At 39.9% G+C, this 25,768-nt stretch overlaps 1 protein-coding gene across 2 annotated transcripts in view; it reads right to left on the reverse strand.

Moving 5' to 3' along the window:
- The window catches only part of LOC118822694 (atrophin-1), a 100,027-nt gene that overhangs the window by 17,058 nt on the left and 57,201 nt on the right, over positions 1 to 25,768 (reverse strand). For both annotated transcript variants that reach the window (XM_036591908.1, XM_036591909.1), the window contains exons 3-5: positions 17,743 to 17,797; positions 14,513 to 14,600; positions 11,311 to 11,846 (exon numbers count right to left, since the gene is read on the reverse strand). In XM_036591908.1, the coding sequence (XP_036447801.1) occupies positions 11,311 to 11,846; positions 14,513 to 14,600; positions 17,743 to 17,797 (679 nt within the window). The remainder of the gene's footprint in view (positions 1 to 11,310; positions 11,847 to 14,512; positions 14,601 to 17,742; positions 17,798 to 25,768) is intronic.

Raw genomic sequence — 25,768 nt, forward strand, 5'->3', positions numbered from 1 at the left:
TAGCAGCACCAGGCCTCTTACATAATCACCCCCTCTGTGCAGCGCTGCCACATTCGCCTGAGCACACACACACACGCCTGCACACACAGACACACACACACACGCGCCTGCACACACAGACACACACACACACGCACACACACACACACACGCGCCTGCACACACAGACACACACACACACGCGCCTGCACACACAGACACACACACACACACACACACACACACACACACGCGCCTGCACACACAGACACACACACACACGCGCCTGCACACACAGACACACACACACACACACACGCGCGCCTGCACACACAGACACACACACACACACGCGCCTGCACACACAGACACACACGCGCCTGCACACACAGACACACACACACACACACACACACACACACACACACACACACACGCGCCTGCACACACAGACACACACGCGCCTGCACACACAGACACACACACACACACACACACACACACACACACACACAGACACACACACACACGCGCGCCTGCACACACAGACACACACACACACGCGCGCCTGCACACACAGACACACACACACACACGCGCCTGCACACACAGACACACACGCGCCTGCACACACACACACATGCCTTGCACGTACTCAACTGATAGGCTCTTGCAGCAGAAGCAACACTTGACTCAACACACAGCTCACAGCTCAGTACAGAACCACACACACACCAGCAAACACACACCAATTAAATACACAAAGAGCAGAGACGGCATATTTCCACATTTTCACGCTCAGACTCGTAATCATCTGATTACTAAAACACACACCACGCTGTTGAGTTCAGTTACATACGATAGACAGATGACACAGTCTAACACCTCACTGAAAATCCACACAAATTCAGAAAAATTAAAAACAAAGAACATGTACAGTCAGGTCCATAAGAATTTGGACAGTGACATAACTTTTGTAATTTTGCTTTAAGATGTGATTTACATGTAGACTTTCAACTCCAATTCAAGGTGTTAACCGTTTAGGAATTACAGACATTTTTACATAGTCCCTCCATCTTCACAGGCTCAAAAGTAGCTGGAAAGTTGACTGATAAGCTGTTTCATGGCCAGGTGTGTCCTGTTCCCTCGTATTTCATGACACACTAAAGAGCTGAAAGATCTGGAGTTGATTCAAAGTGTTGAATATGCATTTGGTAGCTGTTCATGGGAACTTTCAATATTCATTCCAAAGAGGTGTCTATGAAGTGAAGGGGGTCATCCTTAAAGTAAAAGAACAAAACAAACCTATAGAGAGACAGCAGAAACTTTATTAGTGGCCGAATCAACAACTTGGCACATTTTTTAAAAAGAAGGAATGAACTGGCAAACTAAGCAGCACCAAAACCCCTGGAAGACCACAGAGGACAACTAAAGTGGATCATCACCGAATTCTCTCTGTGGTGAAGAAAAACCCCTTCACGACTTCTAGTCAAACCAAGGACATTCTAGAGAAGGTCGGCGTATCATTGTTTAAGTCTCCAATCCATTAATGTAAATACTGACTTTAACTCAAGATGCAACCACTGGTCAAAGTTTATTTATGTAGTGCTTTTTACAACAGGTGTTTTCACAAAGCAGCTTTACAGACAAAACTCCCTAAGAGCAACAGGAAGAAACCTTGAGAGGAACCAAGACTCAGAAGGGGAGCCCATCCTCCTCTGGACCACACCGGATAGCAAACTGCATTAGTATAAAATATTAGAATACTGGTAGCACTCAAGAACAGAAAGGCCAGATTAGACTTAATAGCTTGCCCAGTTCTGGAACAAGATTTATTGGACAGATTAAACCAAGAGTTACCTCTACCAGAATGATGGGACGAGAAGAGGAAGGGCTCATGATCTGAAGCACCACATTATCTGTCGAGCATGGTGGAGGTAGTGTTATGGGCACGTATGGCTGCCAGTGGAACTGGGTGACTGCTGTTTATTATGATTCTGAAGTGCACAGAGCTACACGTTCTGCTCAGATTCAGTCTAATGCTGCAAAACTGATAGGACAGCGCTTCACAGTACAGATGAATAATGACCCAAAACATACCCAAAAAGCAAACCAAGGCAAAGAAATGGATGTTCTTAGATCAGTCTGAAGTCGCCTGACCACAGGCAGTCTTTGACCACAAAGGATTTGCATTCAAGTGTTAAAAAAATATTCTTCATAATTAGAATAATTAGAGGATGTGATGAAAGTTATTTATTCTACTAAAAACAATATACTGTATATATATATATATATAATTACTAAAAACAACATACTGTAAATGTTTTGAATAAGCCTCCTTTTGTCTGCTGTTCTGCCGTTCTTGACAGGTTGGTGTATATTTCATACCACTCAAAATTTGTGTTTTATGTAAATGCTAAAAAACACAAATAATACAGGCATTAATGTATAATTCAGTAAATGTATATGTTTGTTTTTATTGTCTACATGTCTGCATTTTCTTTAGTCCAAACACAGCAAATTCGCCACATTCTCAGTTTCTCTCTGCAGTGTAAAAATGGGTCAATCTGCTAAATGTGTGTAGTGTTTTCTGAATGTGTGTATATCCCAGCCGTCCTTTACACGGTGAAACATTTCATGACCAACAGACCAATAGAAATGGTCCAAAATGACTCTGAATACTGTCTAGTTACATTAACTTACATTAGCATGTAAGAATGTACTCTTCTTTTTGGATATACAAGGTGTTACAAATACAAGGTTCCAATGGCGTAAATATATACCCCTGTATATAAATAACTTATATATCTGCCTCACTGGCCATTTATGTCAGCTCACTTTGTAGTTCTACAGTTACAGACTGCAGTCCATCTCTGATTCATTAGTTATCAATAAGCAGGATCCCTACTGGACCACAGCAGGTATTATGTAGATTTTTTTGTTTGTTTTTTCCTTTCTGTAAAGCTGCTTTGTGACAACACCTGTTGTAAAAAGCGCTGTATAAATAAACTTTGACTTGACTTGAATAGATTATTCTCACACTGACAGGGTAGCGACGTTTGCATGTGCTGCACAAAGTGGATCAGACACAGCAGCAGTGCTGCTGGAGTTTTTAAACACCTCAGTGTCGCTTCTGGACTGAGAATAGCCAGCAGCATCCTGTGGGCAGAAACTGGCTGCTGATAAAGGACTAGAGGATGACCAAAATATGCAGTCACAGATGAACTCTGACTTTACATCTACAAGGTGGACCTACAAGGTAGGAGTGTCTAATACAGTGGACAGTGGGTGGACACAGCATTTAAAAACACTCACTAACATGTAGCTTCCACATCAGTGTTACTGCAGTGTTGAGAATGATCCAACACCCAAATAGTACCTGATCAGCGGTGGTCCTGTGCAGGGACAGATTGTGGACCACCCCCATCCCCCACACAGGCAATAATGCATCTGCAAAAACAAACACTGAAATACTAGAAGAAAGGAAAATGCTGGAAATCAGTGAATGTGCAATAGCCTGTTATATTTCACATTTGTATGTTGTTAGGGGGATTTTAATTCTTTTAAAGTGTTCATAACAATATAAATTCCATGTGGTCTGAGGCCCCCTGAGGTCCCGGCAGATAGTGGCTCTTGGCAGTGGAACCACTGGTCCAGTCAGTAATCCATCCCTGGTCCTGTGGGGGTCCTGACCACTGATAAACGTAGTAAAGGGGCTAAAAAAGTGTTCAGATAAAGAGACGGGCTACAATCTGAAACCGTAGAGTTACAAAATGTCCCCAAACGCTAAACAGACCTGACAAAAAGGACAATGACTGTAGATGCGAGGTTACGGGGTGTAGTGGTATATACTGTATGAGACTCGGTAAAAACACACACAGACGAGCAAACAGACGCTGCGCTTGTGTAAACAAGCCCTCAATCAGATACAATCCTGTGACAAACATGCTCACATACTCAAAGACAGGTAGAGCAGCTTGCTAAAAAAACAGGAAGGCAGATGAATGTCCTTGTGTTTTCAATGCTAAACACACACTGGTCAGGGCACACACACACACACACACACACACACACACACACACACCTGCACTCTTAATATGCTGTTTTTCCCCAAAGCCTCATCTAACAGCAAAACCCACTCACGACACAAACAACTAGCAGATGAAGTGATATGAAGTGTTGAACATGGTTATAAGTGTTTGATCACTGGCTACGTTTCAGCTTCTATTTCAATGACTTTATTATTGTGTATACTGTCTACACTGTAATTTCTCTGAGCAAGGCTGTTTACCAGACAGCATTTGTGGAGAGAAACTACATTAAAGACATATTAGTGACCAGTGCACTTATATAACACAGGTAGTGCTACTTTAACAAAACATGAGCCTGTGTTTGCTTTTTTGAACGGATGCCTAGGAAGACCTTGAGGTCGCCTTGTTAGACGGTAAAATGAAGATTAATGAGTTGTAATCATCCTGTTTTTGTTCTACAAAAAAAACTATTTCATGCTGGTTTGATTCGTGGATCACGCCCATATTTAATGATGCAACCTCCAACACAGGTGTTTTAATTTGATCAGTAACTCAATAAAGACATGCAACATTGCTGAAAAGTTGAAGTGACAAAATGAAAATCTGAGGAATGTAGTCGTCCAGAATAGAACAGAACAGAACAGAATGCCTTTATTGTCATTGTGTAAAATATACAACGAAATTAAGAGCAAATCAAGACAGACAGACAGAAACACGCCAAAACAAACAAGTTAAGAAATGTAAAAACATCTAAAATAATTTAAGAGAATACAATACTGCACTAAAGTGTAATAATAATATAAAATTATTAAAAAAGTAAATAATAATAATAAATAAGTAAAATAAACATTTTAAAAAAGTGCTTTTACTAATAAACTGAGCTCAGCAGATGGCAGGAGTGCTTATTCCAGCGTTACTGCTCTTAGAACGTAGTATGTGTGGAATGTAGAGTTCTGACGAAACGGAAAGAACCTACACTTAAATCTGTTTGTCCAGCTTTTAATGCACCTGTACCGTCTGTCAGACGGCAGGAGATGGAACAGTTGGTGACCAGGAGGGAAAGTGTCCATGGTTAAAAAACTTTTTGGAGTAACTTTCTATTCAAACGTTAAAAATCTAATTATACAGCAGTTCAATAGCTCAATCTGATTGGTTAAGATGTGTTCTACCCGTGATGTTATGAGACAACAGCACTGTTTCTTCACAAATGCTTTATTATTCTGCTGAACACCAGTTGCTAAACAATGACTCTGACGCTGCAGCTGTTACTGCGTTTCTGCTTCAGTGTATATAAAAACATAAAACGGACGTTAGATTATCTTATAACTTTTAAAAGATTATGTCTGACCTGCAGCTCGTTTGGTCAGATTCTGAAGCAGAGTGTAACAGCAGGCTAAATTCTGAACCTGTTGTTGCCCTGAGGAAGCTTTCTGGTTGGCAGCTGTGACGGCAGAATAACTAAACAAACTAGAAATAGCCACAAATGAACAGACTACAATTTGTCAAACAAAATGGGCTGTGAAATGCTTTACAGACCGTCTGGAGCAAAATGACCATGTGTTGAAAAACTGAGCTGAACCTGATATTGTGACAGTTTTAAGACTCTTTCTGTAAAACAAGTCTATTTTTGGCAGAAGGAGTCGCCCATATTAAAGAACATTTGATACATTATTCAGGGCTTCTTTGCTTTCCTTTTTTGCTTATTTTGCAGAGCTACTATATAAAATCAGTAGAGCAGTCAAGGTTGTGCGTAATAGTGAAAAACGTCATCACTGTGATGAGCCACAGCACCAAACACCAAATCACAGCTGTGGTGTTTCTAATAATCACACACTCCCTCTCGTATCATATTGCTTAAATATAATGCCATATCTCAAATATCACACATTCTTTAAAATAAGAATAAAATCGTGTCATGGCTTAAGTACCATGATAAGGTCATATGGTGTAGTGATTCACAGGAGGAGAAACAAGTATTCAGACACTTTTGTTTTTGTTATTTAATATACTTCCATGTATATTAAATATATATATCAACTTCACATTTACACAAATAATGTCTTTGGACTTTGTGCTTATAAATATTAACATAATGCATTAATATAGTGTATGTTAAATATTAATATAATGTATTCATAAGCAACAAAGATACATTTAAAACACTGATAAGAACAAAGTCTTCAGACAGCACAAATTACTGTACTAATTATATTTGTACTTTGTTTAAAAGCCGTTGTTGGCAGTTACAGCCTCTTATCTTCTACGGTTAGAAGTTCAGTTTTGGCCCATTCCTCTTGGCAGCCATCTTCAGTTCCCCAGAGGATCCCACTGAAAGCTAATTTAAAATATCTCCATAATTTCTTAAAGGGATTCAAATCAGGAGATTGACTACACACTGCAAGCACTTTTACCTTTTTAGAAACCAGTCTTAAGTTATTTTGGGGTCGTTATCCTGTTAAACTATGTATATTGCTTCATGTATCCATCGATGAAGTGTAAGGCCCAGTACTGTTTGCAGAAAGGCAGCCGTGTATCATGATACTCCCACCTCCATACTTCACTGTCGGGATGGTGCTCCTGGGATCATATGCACAACTTTTCTTTTTTCAAAAATATCGAGATGAACTTCTGCTAAAGCTTTCTAATTTTGTTTCATCTGACACGGTACATTGTTCCACTAGAGTTCTCATTTGTCTAAACGTTTGTATGCAACTTTTAGACGGGTGAGTGTTTTTCAGCAGTTTAAGAGCAAAGATGACTGTGGTGCAGTTCACTGCTTATTGTTGCTCTGTGTAACTGTCGTTTCTGCTGCTTTCAGGTCAAAAGGCTTAAAACTCTTTCCGAACTCTTTTCTTCTCTCTCACCATCCGTACCATTAGTCTGAGAGCTCATTATGAAATCCTGCACAGCACACCGGTCCAGACAAGATTAGCTGTGGTTCCATGAACTTTCCACTTGCATATCATTGAACCAGCTGTCCTCACAGAGATGTTTAAGGTCTTTGCTGAGGCTCAGCAGCTTTTATTTGAGTGCTGTTTAATAATTTTGTCCATGAGGACTTTAGGAAGCTCCTACACCTTCAACATGATTGCTACTTGTTGTGGGAAACCTTCTCAACCAATGGCAACATCTTTTACAATGACACCAGGTGTGATTTGCATGAGATCATTTTTTGCAGCATTAATATTTAGAACTTGATTTTTTTATGTTACATTTATATTTACATATTTTTAATAGAGTCTCTGTCAATTATCAATTGCTATCAATTTGGTTTTTTAACGTATCCTTGTTTATACTGATGAACACTTTTCACATTTAGACCAAGTAAAAAAACATTATGTGTGTATATTTGAATGGATATGTGCACTGGAAGCTTATATACAACACAAAACGTGTCTGAAAGCTTAATGTACACACACACACACACACACACACATATACACACATATACACACACTTACACACACATACACACTCACACACACATACACACACTCACACACACATACACACACTTACACACACATACACACACACACACATACACACACTTACACACACACACACATGTACACACACACTTTCACACACACACACACACACACGTACACACTTACACACACTTTCACACACACACACACATATACACACATATACACACACTTACACACACATACACACTCACACACACATACACACACTCACACACACATACACACACTTACACACACATACACACACACACATACACACACTTACACACACACACACACACATATACACACATATACACACACTTACACACACATACACACACACACACTTTCACACACTTACACACACATATACACACACACACACACACTTACACACTTACACACACACACTTTCACACACTTACACACACACATGTACACACATACACACACTGAAACACTTACAAACACACACACACACACACACAGAATAGAATGCTTTTTCATAGTTAACTGTGTGTTCTGTACTAAATGTTCTTATATGCAGTTACAGCAAAACAAAAAGATTTTTTTTTAAAAACTGCTACCCCAGACTTTCCTTTTTCTGCTTAGTTATTATCATGTTCATTATTATTTATACATTAACACATTTGTATCTACGTGCAGATCAGACATTCAAGAACTTCAGTTACATACAACAGAAAGAAAACTGCCACTGTAATAGGCTATAAAACTGAATGTGAACAGGGATCATAGCAGAAATAAACTTTTGGCTTTTTTGTGTTATTGCAGTCTCTGTGTTTTTATTTTATGGCAAAACCCTTTTTAAAGTGTGAAAAATGTGTGTTATTCCTGTTAATAATATAAACATATGGAGCATCAGCTGTTATGATAATATAGTAACTGTAACTGTAGTCGTATTTTGTTCTCCTAGTTTAATGTTTACATTGCTGTATGTAGGCTATAGCCTCCCCACACTAATCAGACTAAACGTGCACCTGCTGTTAGACAGCAAAGTCTCACATGAGCATGAAAGAGACAGAATAATCTTCTTCAACATCTCTAATCTAATCTACCTAACACATCTAATCTAATCTATCCCTAATCTATATGTAATCTAATAGGTCCTGCTCTGATGCTGCATTCAGGTGCAAAAGGTCATGCAGACTAGATGGTTAGTTCACTCTATAGGGTGATAGAGAACATAATAAATAAACAAAGATAGATCATAGAGAAGAATATTAGGCATATTTCTCACATTCACTGCAGGGTTAACCATCTTTCACTGGGTTAAATGGTGATACAGCTTCACCAGCTATTCATGTGAAATTTACAAGTGGGAAAATTGGTATTTCCCATTTTTCAAAAGCACCCAGACACTTGGATGCTTCTAACACAGGGAAAGAATTTTTACATATAATACACTGCACTCTAGTGGTGAAGATATCTAACTGCACGTTAAGGATGCAGAAGGGTCCAAATGACAAGTAAGCACAGGATTAGAGGAGACAGGAGTCTTTCGTACATGGATTCATATGTTCTTGATACTCTGCCAAACGGAGGGCAGATTACTGTTACAGAATTTGGGAAATTTTTAGTTCTATATTCACAATCATAACCATAGAAATATTATCACCATAATCCTGAGGCCTAAAAGTAAAGACTCCATCCCTGTCCCTCATGGCCACATGGTGAGCAGTTAGATCGCATTGTTTTAAAGTAAATGTATCCCAAAGTCTGAAAATCAGTGCGTATCATTAAGAATTGTCACTACCAAAACACATATTTTCTGCAATTAAATAGAACTGTTTCAATAGAAAATGTACTGATTCTGTGTTCAAAGCTGTTTACGTCATGTACTAGGTAGCATTTTTGAGTTATGCTGAAAATTAGTTAAACTTGTCACATCGGAAACATTTGTTAAAGTCATTAGGTTTAATATAATAAACATAATTAAGGTATTGGGAGACTCAAAGCGAAAGAATTTTAGTCTAAAGTCCAAGTCGTCACTCGATCTGTGTCTTCAGAAAGGTCCCTTAGTCACAACTCCAATACACTGAAAAAACAGGAATACTGTATATAACACTATTAAAGGGAAATAAATTCATTATTTAAAGCTACACTATGTAAGGTTTGGGGATTTGGAGACCTCTCTGGTGGAAATGTGTAATTGCATATAATGTGCAGAAGAACGTTCTGTAACATCAGTTGGTAACCCTTATCATCTCACTCATATGGATGAATCTGATGATGTTAAGAGACGAATGAACGAGAACTCAGTCAGAACTTGGTGAAGGACGCGTCGTCTGAGGATGTGAGTAAATTATCTACTATTGCCATTTTCATCAGTATAATACTGATGTTGCATTTGAGACCTAAACATCGAGCCAGACCCTGTTTTGGATCCTGCGCGTGATGTTAATACGTGAAGACGTATGATGTAGTACCATGAAATCCGACCTGACACCTCTGAGCTTTACATGATTATTTCAGGCTTTACAGGGTGACTCGCAGCAGCATATGTGCACCATAATTTAGCATGTTTTTCTCCTGACTCAGTAACGCTACTTCTGTTCAACTGAAAAAGCTTTAGGTAAAATATTTCACGGTTTGTACACCACCTACTGTAGTGCACTGTGGTTGGCTAGTCTGCACTGGATATTCTCCACTATGTTTTCAATATAGATCATTTTACTGAATTTGTCCAGAGTTCAAAACACATTTCTGACATTTAACTGACTTTGAATTTAGACTAAAATTATTTTGCTTTTATTTTTGCTTAATTATGTTTATTTTATTAAAACCAATGACTTTAACAGTTGTGACAAGTTCAAATAATTTAAAGCGTAACTCAAATTTGCTATCCAGAACAGCTTGAAACCTTGAACAGTGTTGAACGCATAAAATTATAATAGCTTTTATTAAAACTGTTTACTTAATTGCAGAAAATATGCGTTTCGGTAGTGACAATCCTTAATGATATGCACTGATTTTCTGACTTTGGGACAAATTTACTTCAGAATAACAGCATCTATCTGCTCACCATGTGGCACGAGAGACAGGGACTCAGCCTCATTTCCTGCTTTGAAATGCTCCACCTACGGACTAAAACTCTTTGTGTTCCAGTAGTGACATGAAAATGTGGGACAACATTTTTCAAATAAAGTTTTGGTAACAGTGTATTTGGATCGTCCATTTTAGACGCTTTGTAGATACTTAATTTACTTTCAACTTATACTCAACTAAATATCTACTCAATTAATAACTAATAATTAACTCTAAACCTGCTCTAATCCTAACCGTAACCTTAACCTCAGCCCAAACCTAAACCCAACCCCCACCCTGGTCCAAATCCTGACCCCACCACAGAATCAAGTTTTGAGTTTCAACAGATAGTTTGTTAAAAACTGAACATCTGTAGAGAATCTATAGGGGACTGTAGTGGACTATCCAAATAAAGTGAGACCAATTTTTCTAATTTAAAAAATTAAACTCAAAACCTGACTAATCTAAATCTTTCACTTAAAAAGAAATCAAAAAAGGAAATCAAAAAAATGTATTATATTTTATTATTTTCACAAGCTGAAATTTAGGGGATAGGGTTTGTGACAGACACCTCCCAATAGGAAGAACCCTAAGAATGATGGTGTTGTATATATTTAGCTTAATTCTATCACAGTTATTGCCTTGGGTTTAAATCGATCATAACATGGTCCTTGTATATATCTAAGATCTGAAAACTTAATTGTTATTTTTAATCGTTTGTTGTAGTTTAAACTACTTTGGTCCATATAGTGACTGGAGTTTCGGACATGTGTGTTTACCTTGGGGAAGTTGGGCATGTGGAATGGTTCCACTGTTTTCCGGTGCAGGTTCCCAGTGGACGACTCCGTACTAGACACGCTCTCGCCCTCCTCCGATCCGTTCACCCTTCGTCCTCTGTCCAGCTTCCTCACCTTCCTGATGGTGGCGTACTCGGCCGTCACCGCCTCCTGCATTGCCTCGTTTGGTCCTGCCCTCCCTCCTCCTCCGCGGCCGTCCCCGTTGGTGGACGGGCTGTGGGTGTGGCCCTGCGCCGAAGCGTTAGCTGAAGTTGGGGGCGGAGCCAGGGATGAGGCAGACGGGTCTGGAGGTGGTCTTTTCACGCCTACGCTCTCATACAGGCCGTCGTCCAGGCAACGGGGTGTCGGAGAGGAGCGGCGGCCCACCTCTGAGTATGTGTGCTCCCGCTCCTCCCCCTCAGGGCTGGTGGGGATGCGCGGTAGCTGCCGGCCCGAGCTCGGAGGACGGAGGTCAGAGGTCGAGCGGCGGCTGTGCAGGAGCAGCAGGTCCATGCTGGCTGGACGATTCTTGGGGGCTCCTATAACACCAACAACAAAGATTGCTAATGTAACTGTGCTGTTATTTCACCATAACATCACAGGTTTTCACGATAACATCACTCTGCTGAGACGCCGTTGCTAAGCAACAACTCTGACAGCTGTGGGAGACGCTCAAGACATTTGAACGTTTTTACTTCTTACTTTGCCACAAACAGAAAATGGACACTTAAGATCACATTTGAGCGACAGCCGATTTGGTCAGACTCTGAAGATGAAACGACACTAAATTCCCAAACTGTCAGTTGGTCTGTGTGGAGCTGGAGAACGAACTGCCGGCTGTGCAGCGAGTGGGCGGAGCTTGTTACTCTGACGTAGCAACAAGCTGCTCGTTAAGGAACTATAATTTGGTGAAGGAACTGCGAACATTAAAACATATTAAACGCCGCGTTCACAGCCCAGTTTATTAATTTATTACTGTATTTATTTAACTGTTGTATTAAAGCAGTAGAACACTCGAGGAGTGTGTTATCGCCAATAACATCACGGCTGTGATGATCTACGGCGACCAAATCACAGCCGTGATGTTATTGGTGATAACACACTCCCTCTGTATTCTATTGCTGAAAAGAATCAGAATTCTAAACAGCTGCAGGGCAATTCCACTGATCTTTCAAAATTTCTGCATAATTCAGAGCTGTAAAGTGAAATTGTAGAAAATTTACCAACTTGGATTTCTTTACAGTGGTGGTGATAGGAACCAGAGGTCACAATGTTTACAACACAAATACAGCCATTTTATTTATCATTTATCAGAGGCCACTGATCCTCCAAGTGTCCTCTGAGTGGAGCAGTAAATCTGGAAAAATACATTTTCTTTGGGATCTATTTTGCCTTTCAATGTCTTGCATTAATCTTTCCACCATAAATGGACTTTTAAAAATATTTTTCTCTACCATAAAACATCTCACATATCAGGCAGCAAATTCGCAACCATTTCATATACACTTCACAAAAAATATTGTTTTGATTTTAAAAAGTTAGTGTTTGGGCTGCCTTCAAATTTTGAGTTAACTGAATTTCGAACAGTAAGTTAATGGAGCAAGAATTCGTGTTTTATGCCCTGTCAACTTATTATTTAATATTCAAAAACCTCACTAACTTTTTAAGTTAAACCTTAATTGTTTTACAATGTAGTAACTTTCTGTGAGGGAGCTTTTAAAGGTAGACGTTTGGTTCCTATCACCACCACTGTGAAGAATTCTGACTAAAGTTTCTTTAGAACAAAGCATTCGACATTAAGCCATGCTAAATGACTTTGTTTGCATCTCAACCATGTATTTATGCATTTTGAAAAATCAGTGGAGTTTCCCTTTATTGTAAACAGCACGCACTTCATTGAGAACATCTACTTTTTTACGTTTATTCACTGTACAATTTCAGTGGTTCAGCTGCCTTATGGATCCACTATACAGGTGCACAATATACCAGGTCACACATGACAACAGATCACAAGCTACAGTTCAGCACAACCTTGAGTATCGGCTGACACTGATGCTGGTTTGATTTTACTTTTTTAAAAACAACTAAACTTTAAAAAGAGCTATTTTTAAATAAAGTGCTTCATTGTGAGCATCTACAAGTAGCTCAAACTACTCAATCACTCTACTGTCCCACAGGAAGAAATACACAGCTAACAATCACATCATCACAGTGCGAGTGTGCTCTGTTTCAGGCTAGAGTTGTTACAGGATTGGATCATTCATCATTGGCCATTTTCTAACAACAGGTCAGCGGTGGACTGTTCTTAGCACTGACACTGACATGGTCGTGGTGTGGTAGTGTGTGTGGTGCTTGTACAGGTGTGTCAGACACAGTGGCATTGCTGGAGCTCTTATACACCTCAGTCACTCACTAGGGCTAGATGGCTAACACAAACTCTGCGCTACACCCTGCAAATGAGGTGTTTCTAATAAAGTGGCCAGTGAATGTATATTCAGATTAAACATAATCAATAACAGAAGGCCAGACTGAATAAGTGTAGGTAGGGTCAATGCACCAGCATAATATGATACTTTATCTGCAGTTGCTGCAGGCAAACACAAGGGGGCACAGCTAAGCTACAGTATGTCATCCAATTTCATCATATAATGCACATAGTCCTTAATCTGCACATAATCTAAACTGTAATCTGGTTTGGAGACACTATACCCACAGATACAGGGCGGTGTTCTGGTTATCAGTGCACAGGAATATTGCATCTGCATCCAGTGAGAGTAATAAGTGCTGTAAGAGTACGAGACGAACTGATAAACATGGATTAGACTGTGTTTCTCTAGATTCTCCTATCCTCCACATTATTACTGCCGAGGGTGTCTGTGGGTGGGTGGGGGGGTGCACTGTGTTCAAGCAGACTCTGTCAGACTGGCTCACAAGAACGATGCTGTAGCTTTGCTTTTAGCTCAGTCTACCACACACTGGCGGCAGCTGAGCACTGAACCAGAAATCCACCAATGCTGACAGGACGCTGGAGACATCGGCCTCAGCACGCACACGAGAGAGCCTGTGTGAATGTGTGTTTTAATGAATGTGTTTGCGTGCCTGTGTGTGCGGCCAGCAGTGTGTGCGGTTAAATTAGCTGGACTTAAAGCTGGAGTTCCTCTCTCTCTCTCTCTCTCTCTCTCTCTCTCATTGACACTGCACTCACCATTAGCGTTGCAGGGCACTCGGTGCATTTCGTGCAGGCGGGTGTCCGACTTGCTCATGGAGTTCAGCTTGGACTGCCGGAGAACTCCCTGAAACACACGCCAAGCCTTTACCAGAGGAATCCCACTGATCTTTCTACATTTCATCATAATTCAGCTGTTAGCATGAAAACAGTTCAGTCATTCAGAGCGGTTTGTAGTGAAATGCCCCATTTTGGAGAGACTTGCCGAGAACTGTGCTCAGTGGTGGTGATAAGAACCAGATGTCTGAAGTGTTCGATGCCTTTAAAAGCATGAGTTGTCATACAAAATGGTTACTGCCTCGTTGTTGAGACATTGTTTTATGGTAGTTTTGAGCAGGTTTTGGCCTAAAACATACTTTTTTAAAAATACGTCCATGGCACATAGATTCATTCAGGACATTGTAAGGCGAAATAGTGCTGAAAGAAAACGTATTTTTTCAGATTTACCACTATTTCACTTTACAGACATCAGAGGCGTTTAATGCCCTTAAACACAATTTTGGATAGTAAATAAAATGGCTATATTTGCATTGTATACATTGCATTGTATACCTCTGGTTCCCGTCACCACCAACTCAAAAAAACCTTGACTTGTTGATACAGTGATCTACTTCTCATCAAACCACTCTGGATGACTTTGTTTACTCGCAGTCTTTTCAATCATTTTAGAGAATTTGGTGGAACACCCCCTGAGTGTGTGTGTGTGTGTGTGTGTGTGTGTGAATGAAATGAGATGCAGGGTGATCAGAGTTGGGGCTGATGTGGTACAAAGTAACGTGATATGATGAAGCAGTAATGTAACACACTGCAGTTTAAATTCTTATAATCACATTACAGTCAGTGACCTAATAGGAAGGTTGTTACATCTTCTAACAGAGTAATATTAATTATACACAATGCATATAAAACATGAATTTCCTCTACATATATTATCTGTGCCTGTCCTTGTGTGTAATAAGCTCTTGTGAGTCCTGACTGACGATCCCATTGCTGAAGAATACAGAACCTCTAACTCACCCAAAGAGACCGGGTTAGATGTGTGTCCATGAACAGCTACGTAAACTTTACTTCTCATTCTTAAAGATTTTATTTTGAGACAGCAGCTGTTTTTGGACTGTTTCTACTGGCTAGTTTTTAAACAGCTTTAGCCATTCAGAATTCTAATCAAGCATAACTGGCTGTGTCTATTTCAAAAGCAGGGACAGTGAAATGCTTTTTAAATGATATTACATGGTGGTTACTTCTGTCTTGCTAACCACAAACTACTGAGTTTTCCATTGTACTAATGTATAAGTAACGTAATGAGAGGTGAGATTCCTTTTTAGCTTATAAGTAAAGTAATCCAATTACATTTTGCAAGAAGTATTTGGTAATTTGTATTGCAGTTCTTGAGTATCTAACCCAACACAGAGGGGGATATTCTATCAAAATAAAATGAAAAAATTAATCCCTCTTCGAAAACTGTACTAATTACACACTAGGACAGCGCATGGTTATTAAAACATATAAAGCAAATGCATGGCTGGCATTTCTTCATGATTTCTTACAAATTAAAATGTAAAATGTAATTTACTGGAATATCCCACACTTTAATTATTCATTTGTGGAGATCACCGGCAGCAAAAAAGCACCAGGGATGCTATGAGAGAGAGGTGCTTCACATGAATAACACAATATAATGGTGAGGGTTCTCTTGGATATTTAAATACTATTCATCTAAAAAGTCAGTGCATGTCCATGACAGGAAGCCGATTGCTATGTTTGATTAATTTCCCTGACATTAGAGGACCAGGCTAACAATAGAGATCATACAAATGTTTCAGGCTGTATCAGTTTTATAAGCTCTATGTAGCTCATTTAGTCTTCTTGGAACACTAGCAGAGCTGTCCTGTGTGTTTACTGCCTGCCACAGCGCTGGTCTAAGGTCCAAGGCAGGCTGTCTATAAATGCATTTCCCTCAAAGCTCAACTGAGGGTGCAATGCATGCTTGTGCTCCCCCCACACAACTGGGCCTGCTCCTCTCTTTGTCCTTTCAGATTAAAGTCATTAAAATGTTAAAACGACAACTCAAGGTCTTTATTATTGCTTAAGATTCCTATTATAACTCACCATTTTCATCTAAAACATTTATTGCCAATGAAGATTCAATAGAATGAAAAAGTTTGGGCACATTATGTTTTGTTGATTTTCTAAGGCTGCGTTCACATTATCAGGCTGAAGTGGAGCAAATCTGATTTTTTGCCCTAATGTGACTCAGATCTGATGTTTTCAGAGCTGTGTGGACACAAATCTGATCTTTTCAAATCCGACCTGAGCCACTTTCGTATGTGGTCCTAGATCGGATACATATCCGATTCGTGGCTGTGCGACCTTAATGTGACGCTCAGATCGGAATTCATGTGCTTTTTCTCCACTGCGCGTGACCATCATTCAGCGTTACCATGGCAGCAGCGCCGAACAGAAGTTAAAGCCTGTAAACGGTGGAAAAGCAGCTCATCTCACCTTTTTCTCCTTCGTCTCGCTCTAATAATGAAGCTGAGAGCTGATCAGAGTTAATTATCTTCTCAGCGAAGCTCGTTCTGCTCGTTAGTTTGTGCTGATGATGAACGTGATTCATTCACGTGACGTTACTGAGTAGGATGAGCTCATGAGGGTCATTTCAGGACGCCGGTTCGTCACACTAATGACAGATTTGAGTCACTTACCTAAACGAGTGTGAACCATCGTGTCAGAGAGATCGGATTTGAGCCAAAAATCAGATTTGAGCAACGAGGCTTGTAATGTGAACATAGCCTAAGTGATAAGAACACATTTCTACACATTCTAATGCACAACTACTGTTAATTTGCTGAATTTAACATATTGAGGAAAAAATAAAACATAACAAAATGTGGCCTGTGCAAAAGTTATGGCACATTTTATATTTTCTGTTTTATTTTTTTCCAATATGTTAAATTCCATATTTCAGTGTGTCCCTGTGGGCATTTTTAACTCAATTTCACTTAGAAATTTACAAAACATGTAAATTGACCATGGTGTTTTTTTGCATGAGACTGTATTAATTTTCATATTTTCATTTCATCTATACATTTCACTTCAGACCCCAGACCCCCCGCCTCTGCTTCCACACCGAATGTTTTTACTAAACTGAACAGTGGTGTCAGAAGAATGTGCCTGTTCTTTTTCATTATAAGACCATTTGCACTCACCGTATCCACCTTGTGACTCCCTCCGTTGGACTGGGCATGTTTACTTTTGCCTTTCCTGCAAACAAAAGACCAAAATTACACACACAATTAGCCACAAACGGCACACAAGGCTGACCAGTGAGTGAACGTCCTCTAGAGGATTGGAATCCTGGTCAGGCATATCATTGGTTCATCTATCACGCAGTACATCTCAGTGTGCGTCTCCACTGCAGCCTGTAATGTCTGCTCCTCTGTGTGTCGTTTAACAAGGTTACAGGCAGAGCCTGTCAAAAAAAATCACTTTTACACAATTGTCCCGTTACCTCAGAGCAGTCTGGTGTTCAAAGTTCACTTTCACAGGTTTGCACTGAAGCTGCGAGGCTAATGTATCGAACAGGTAATGGAAATGAAAAAAGCCAACCTGAAATCTAAACTGACCTTTTTACCTCGTTAGCTCAGGTCTCTGGTCATACTAAACACGATTCATCACATCATATCACGCAATTTCTTGTTTTCTCATAATCTTCCACGAAAACGTAACGACATTTGCCCGCTTCTAAAACAACTTCTGATTTTAAATACATCACTGTGGACCAGCGGGCAGGGAAGATAATATTAATCAATATTATCACGTTTCATCTTCTCTTCCCACCACCCCCTCATCACCAAGCAAAACAGTCTGCTAGCTCGGAGACCCTCCATGATACCCTGATTTAATCAAAATATACCACATTTCGTCTGTGCGTTTGCTCATTTTTATGCACCTCATCACTCATAAGCATGATTATTTGAGATTATCTCACAGCCCAACACGTTTTGAGGCAGCTGTCTCATGACTTTGGCAATGAGGAACCTTCAAAGACCTTCAGTGAAGGCCTAATGATCTCTGTGAAATGCAAAAAAACATCTGTAATTTTTCATCATACTTGTTGTATTTAAGCTCTGCAAGCGTTGCAGTAATTTCATTGTTTTGGTTGGAAATAAAAGAGATAAATCCTTGAAATGGTCAACAGAAAAGTATCCATTCAGGATTTTTTACCGTTTCTCTGGATTTTCTCTGTATCTGGGTAAACACAGCCAAGCAAGCTCTCCCATCGGTTAGGACTTCAGGAGCTAAACTGAAGACATAAACTGTCAGATTAAACACTAACATAGTGAGAATATTCATGGTTGTTACGGTGTAGTGTGTAACACCTCTGCCTTCTACACTGTAGACTGGGGTTCAATCCTCCACCTGGGTAAACAGCCTACACTATACCAAGAGTCCTTGGGCAAGACTCCCAACACCACCTTCACCTTCCTGTGTAAAATGATCACACTGTAAGTCACTCTGGATAAGACTGTCTGCCAAAAGCCGTAAATGTAAATAAACATCCCTCTGGGTCTTCTCAAAGACACGTCACTGAGTGTGAACAGGAAAGATACAGGATTCAGCTTGTGAACTGAAAGTACAAAGAGAGTTTATACTGTCTCAAACAGTTCTTTGCTTTAAAAAATGTTTTTCAAATATAAATGTGCACATATACTATTAATTTATCCTTGAAATGAAAGGTATTTTTGCTATTATACATATAAAAAATATGCACATTTACTGTTTGGTGCAAAAAGACTCTCAGAGTTCTTCTGTACTGTTATTTAGAACTGTTTTGTATGTGTCCAGCGCCAGAGATGAGGGAGCGGTCTTTTTTGCTCATATAGGCCAGATCACAGAGAGATGTTTCACAGGGCTGCATTTACATCATAGTGAAGCGAAACACCTCGTCGACTGTCGTTGGCTTTGTGGCCGTTGTTGGTAAATTGCAAGTCGTGCAGGTGGAGTACTAGATGAGCTCTGTGCTCCAAAAGTGCGAAAGGGTCTAATGTTCTTTAAGAATGTGAACTGATGTAAGAATCTAATGTATACTTATTATATTTACCCACCAAACAGATTTTTCAGTGAGGGAATAAAGGTTTTCACTCGCTTTATAGAATTCTCCATTTTCACCAACATAGTGATTCAGGCCTTGACCGGCTAAGTTTAACTCAGCTTAACACAACTGGATTAAACCTTTGTGGCAGTGAGGGGGCGACTGGATATAAAAGCAAATTAAGGCACCATCAAGTACAGTTGTTCACTATCCAAAGTACCCTATATGATATATATATACATGTGTGTGTGTTAAAATGTCATATTTAACCCTCTGGGCTCCACAAACTCGCCCGCACATCAAATTCAATATCAACTGGCCCGACTGGGCAAGTGATTTTCAACACTGTTCTGAATGAATATTTTATTCACCCTGGGCTTTTGGGCAATCATTAATATTGAACCCTGGTCGTATGTTGTAGTCAGTGGTTAGAAACGGAAAACTGTGTCAGGGCTCTTTACTAAAGGAATCCCTGTAAAATTCTCCATCATTTTTGTCATTTTACTTTTTTCATAATTTGAAAACTAGTTCCCAGCTGCACCTGTTAAAATTTCAATAGCCAATAATAACCAGTAGATATGGTCCAAAATGACCTAGGATAAAATCAGTTTACATTAACTTATATTACACCTTCATTTCCCTGACATTAGTGAACTACGCCTTAAAACCATAAAATAGGTTTTTCCTTCTCCTCCTCCATTTTGAAAATATGAGGTTTTGTTCTGAAAATGATGACGTGGACAATAATAATGCAAAAAAATAATGTAAATTTGTGGGTAATTGTTCGGCAGCATTTATTATATAGCTTTTTCTATAAGGACTGTTATTCTGAAGGCGGGGCCAGCTGTGGCTGTGTCCTGTTTAGGCTAGGAAGTACTGAGAGAGTCTAATGCTGATCTCAGAGGAAGAAAGACAAAGCAAAGTTTAGAGCAAACTGTTAAACAAAACTCTCCGTCCATGCGGTGTGGCTGTGGCCAAATACAGCCCTTTAATAAAGCACAATGACCTGAACCTTCTTTAATAGCGGTAAACGCTACAATACGTCTGTCACAAACTTCAAATAAAACATGGAATGTCTTTTACAGTCTTCCAATGCCCACGTTTGATCTAGGAAAGTTCATGTGTGCTGCTGTTTATGGCCTGAAGTGGAGTTTAACTCTGATAGTCATGTTTTGCCACTTCAGGTATGCAGTTTGCACAGAGATAATTGGTGGGCTATGAGCTTCCATTATTCAGGGCTGCCCAATATCATCCACAAAGGTCTGCAGATTTTCATTCCAACAAAGCAGCAGCACATCTGATTCTGCTTCTTTAATCAGTTGGTCTCAGTCTCCAAACCATTGATTAGTTATGTAAGCTGTGCTCCTGCTTAGTTAGAATGAAACCCAGAAGCCAAACCGGCCCTTTGAGGATAAGATTAGCTGCTCCTGCATTACTTGATAGATAGCTGCGATTAGCCTCGGAGCTCCAATAGGAAAGAAAAATAAAAACGAGGTCTCTTTAGTATCTCTGTAGTTTCTCTCAGACAGCAACGACTCAGTGAGACAGACAAAGAAGTTTCCTGCTGCTCAGACGTTTCTCTTCAGCAAACGACCCCAGTAAACTCAGGTGTGTCTCCTCTGGAGTTTTAGTACAGATCTCAATAAGGTCACACAGATTGATGCCAAGAAAACAACGTTCATCTTTATCTGCAACTAAACTCTGATCTCTCCTTTTTCTCTCCTCTATCTCTCCTGTATGTCATCTCTCTTTCTTGTCTAATGCTATATTCCTCATAAGGAAACACTATTAAGTCTCCTGAACCACCAAAGATGAACATTTCAGCAATAATAAAGAAACAAAAAAATAAAGAAGCAAAGCTCCGACACTGTCTCAGCCAAATGACTGCATTTGGAGTAAAAGGAAAGCTTAATTTCAAATGTGGATATTTCAGTATTATTTATTATTTTACTACTTATCTGCGGCTGCGCTGGTTTTTCTGGAGCGCTGTAACCAGGAGACGAGACGACACGCAGGTGTGAGGGTGGAGAAGGAGCAGAGTGGAGGTCTCACTCTATTTCTCTCATTATCTCCGTCTCTCCCATACACACTCCGTCCCACACACACCATCACACTTTCACACACACACACTCTGTGACAGCGATCGCCGCCTCTGGCATTCTCACACACCTCCGACAGGCCTCTCATCACACTCGCACGTTCTTTTTTCTCTTCCCTCACACTACCACTCTCCACGTCTTTCCCACTCTCGCTCCATTTTTAACATCTGCACCTACGTGCATCTCTCACACTACGCAGGCCTGTGGGCACGAGGGGGATTCTTCACCTTCTCCCTGTCTCTGTCTCTCTCTCTCTCTCTCTCTCTCTCTCTCCTTCACTCTTTATATCTCTGACTGCTTCATCAAGGTTCCCCAGACAAGCTCACCTGCCTTATTTTTAAACTGACTTCCATGCAGTTACATTCACTTCTCTTCACAATCAGCAGGTAAGATCTGATCTTTCAGAATATCCGATTTGACTAGCAAAGACTTTCCACAACATGAGCAGCACAAAAGCTGCATGAAAGCCAACATTTTCTAGTCCAATTTAAGCACATTTGATGTTGTTTCAAATCCGATTCAGATTGGATCTCTGGACAGGTAACTCAGTTTGAATTCTGACGTGTCAGATCGGATTTCAGGTGTTTTTTCTTTACTGTGCGGCGCTTCTTGGCGTCAGAATGTGCAACAAGAAAATCACACTGGCTCCTTCCTTTCAGCATACAAACAACTGTTGTTGCTATAGTAACCAACATAGATAAACAAGTAAATGTGACCCGTATGACCTGAGTCTGACCATACAAATCAAAATTGGTCAGTTGTTTGGTCACTTGTTAATGTGGAGACTCGCGTCTAAAACAGATTTACTGACTATGTTCACATTTCCAGGCTGAAGTGGCACAAATTCAAGATTTCTCTTAATGTGACACAGATCTGATTTCTTTAGACCAGTGTGGACACGCAAATCTGATCTTTTCAAATCAGATCTTGATCATTTTTGTATGTGGTCCTTGATCAGATATATACCTGATTTGTGCTCCTAGAGCAGATACGCCATAAATAGGATAGTCAGACCATAATTCACACCAAAATATGAATTAAAAGATATGAATTTTGGTATGATTCAAAAATCTTTTAAAACTTACACTCTATGCACCCTAACCCTAACCCTATTCACACAGTAGAGGAAATAAAATAGAATAGTAGAATAGGATAAAATAGTAGAATATAGGAAATAAAATAACACACTTAGCTTTTTTTGTGGGGTGGTATTTTTATTTGAAACTAGTCTAAAATCAAATTCACTCAACATCTAGACACTTAAACACAGGATTCCTCAGGGCAGAAAGATCAGATTAGACCGATAACGAGCTTGTGAACACAGCACATTCAGCTGCAGCACTAAGCTGCTCCACACTGGTGTTCCTCTGTAGTTATGATGCAAAAGCTTTTGGTTGTTTATGGTTCTCCATGGTTGGTTCCCCAGAGAGGCTAAGACAGGCCCAGGGGAGACAACGGACATGGACGCACCTGAGGCTCAGTGACCCTGCAGCTAAATCACCCGTCCAACACATGCTGCGTATATCACACACGCTTCGAACAAAACAACAGTGATGTGTGCAGGAACAGCCACTGCTCTGTAAAAGAGATCTGAATTCCAGTCCTATAGGAAGAAGTGAACTTCCACATGTATCTCAGTGTTACTGTGTCACTCTCATGGTATCTGAAGTGACGTTGACATGCATCTCCAAAATAGTACCTTTACAGGAGGAGGCAAAAACCTTTAATGTAAGTTAATGTAAAGAGACAGTGGAGCATTTTTATTGGTCCATTCATCATGAAATTTCCATGCAATGTAAAGGACAGTCACCGTGTTCAAATGATGAAAAATAAATCTTTTCACTTGACCTTTTTTTTGGACAGTGATTACATGTTTGCTGTATTAGGATTGTTGAGGCATCTTTGAACAGAAAATGACATTCAGACAGTTTACCTTGGTTTCAGCTGAGTCACAGTGCAGAAGAACATCAGTGTCATCATCTCTGTGTGATTGGGATCTGTCTGCATCTGCTGATTCTCTCAGACTGATCACTGCCAAAAAGACCAGTTTTCTTTACCTCTATATTTCTATTGTGGCTAAAATGACAACCACATTTAAATTCCATTCTGTTTCACTCTGTAAAGCCTAAAATCTTCATACTGAACTCAGAGCTTGACGCCACAAGCTTAGGCTTAAAGGACACTCCATTTGGATGACTGGCTGGAGACCCTAGGAGTGAGGGGCGTAGATCACAGCGCTAGTATGAATTAGGGCTTCAACAACAAATCTATTTAAAAAATTGCTAACACTGTTCATAAAAAAATTGTTGGCAATGAATCTTCTTATCGATTAACTGGCAATTGGAAAAGACAATGCTTGTGTTTCCCATCTAATGTTACATAAACTTTTTATACAGTACAGATACAAACTTTTACGGCATTTAGCTTTGGTGCTATACATGCTGCAAGTGCTGTAGCACAAATGAAACTTGTTTAGAAATAATAAAAAGACAAATTGATTTTAAAAAGCATTCATCTCAAAAAGCGTAACAAGAATGTGATCATGGCTTGTCTTTGCATTGATTTTCAAGTAAACCAGATACCCATCGCCAGTGGACTGCCAAGATAAACAGAGATGTTGGACCTTATTTTCAGGTAATGTAAAGCATGATGCAAAAAGATTAATCCGATTTCAAAGCGTTTCTGACTGTCAGTGGAAGACGGCTCCCTTCAGTCTGAGAGGAGATGAGACCCCTGAGCAGAAAGCGTTCTGCGTTCTCCACTTCAATAAGAGTGAATCCATCATAACTGTGCAGAGTGATTTTCGTGGGCAGTGAAGCTCCAACAGCTCAGAGCGTTCGTCGTTGGTTCCACAACACTGGATGATCTCCGAAATCGCACTGAAAGAGCCGTGAGTGCAGCGACACCCGACACGCTCAATCCAGTATGGGATGAGTTTGACTATGGTGTTGATGTTGTCTGTACAGCTGGAGGAGGTTCATACTGAGACCTTCTACAATTACATAATAAACTTTATGCTCATTTAAACCATTTACAGTTCACTGCATTGATCTGTGACGATTTACAGGTGAAATAAATCATTTTGAAATCAGATGAATCTTTTTGAATCACCCTGTACTTACATGTTATCACTCATATCAACACATCTACCATCTCAGATCACAGGTAATACAGAAGTGTGCTCCAAACACGTTTCCAAGCACTGGATAGTAAAATCACCGATTTGGACAAACTGAAAAAAACGGGAATTTGCCATCTTCGTTTATGTGGTGTCAGCTTAGGAGCAAATGGACAATACAACACATCCAGAGGTTGCTGCCATCTGACATCAGCCAATTCATTTGCATATCAGCATAAAAATTTAACTAAAGATGTGAGAGGTGTGTTAATGTGAGGGCCGACGTGTAAACTAATCTTAAGAACCAGCATCTCTATATCTTGGCAATCCACTGGCGACGGGTGTCTGGGTTCAACTGATGGAAAAACAAGCCATGATCACATTCTCGTCTTTGATAAGATGACCAGCCTGGTAAACAGCAATATTCCATACTAGCATCACTGGTTAAACTTGCTTTTCTGCTTTATTTGCTCCGACTGTTCATACAGCACTTCTGATATTTCTCCCACCACAGCCTCGTTTTCATGCAGAATCATATAAGCGAATTGCCTGCTTTACGTATGATATTACAGCTCCAAATGAAACAACGTTTTGATTACAAACATTTGGATTCATTCTGTAGTAGAGCTGGGCGATTAATCGAAAAGTAACTGAAACCGACATTCAGAACCTCTAACTGACGTAATCTTGCCCATGTTGGTTATGTTGATTTTTTTGATTCTGTTAATCCTTTCCCGACTCTGTGTGTTCATGATCTGTCCCCTTAAAACTTACTACCATGTGTGTATCACGTGACTCCGCCACGTCCAGTCTGCGACATGGAAGCTAAGGCTACGTTCACACAGCAGGTAAAAGTGGCCCAAATCTGAATTTTTTGTTTGTCTGTTCAGATTATCTTTTAAATGTGATCTATATGCGACATC

The sequence above is a fragment of the Colossoma macropomum genome, unplaced genomic scaffold (genome assembly GCF_904425465.1).
Source record: "Colossoma macropomum unplaced genomic scaffold, Colossoma_macropomum, whole genome shotgun sequence".
NCBI classification, from domain to species: Eukaryota; Metazoa; Chordata; class Actinopteri; order Characiformes; family Serrasalmidae; genus Colossoma; species Colossoma macropomum.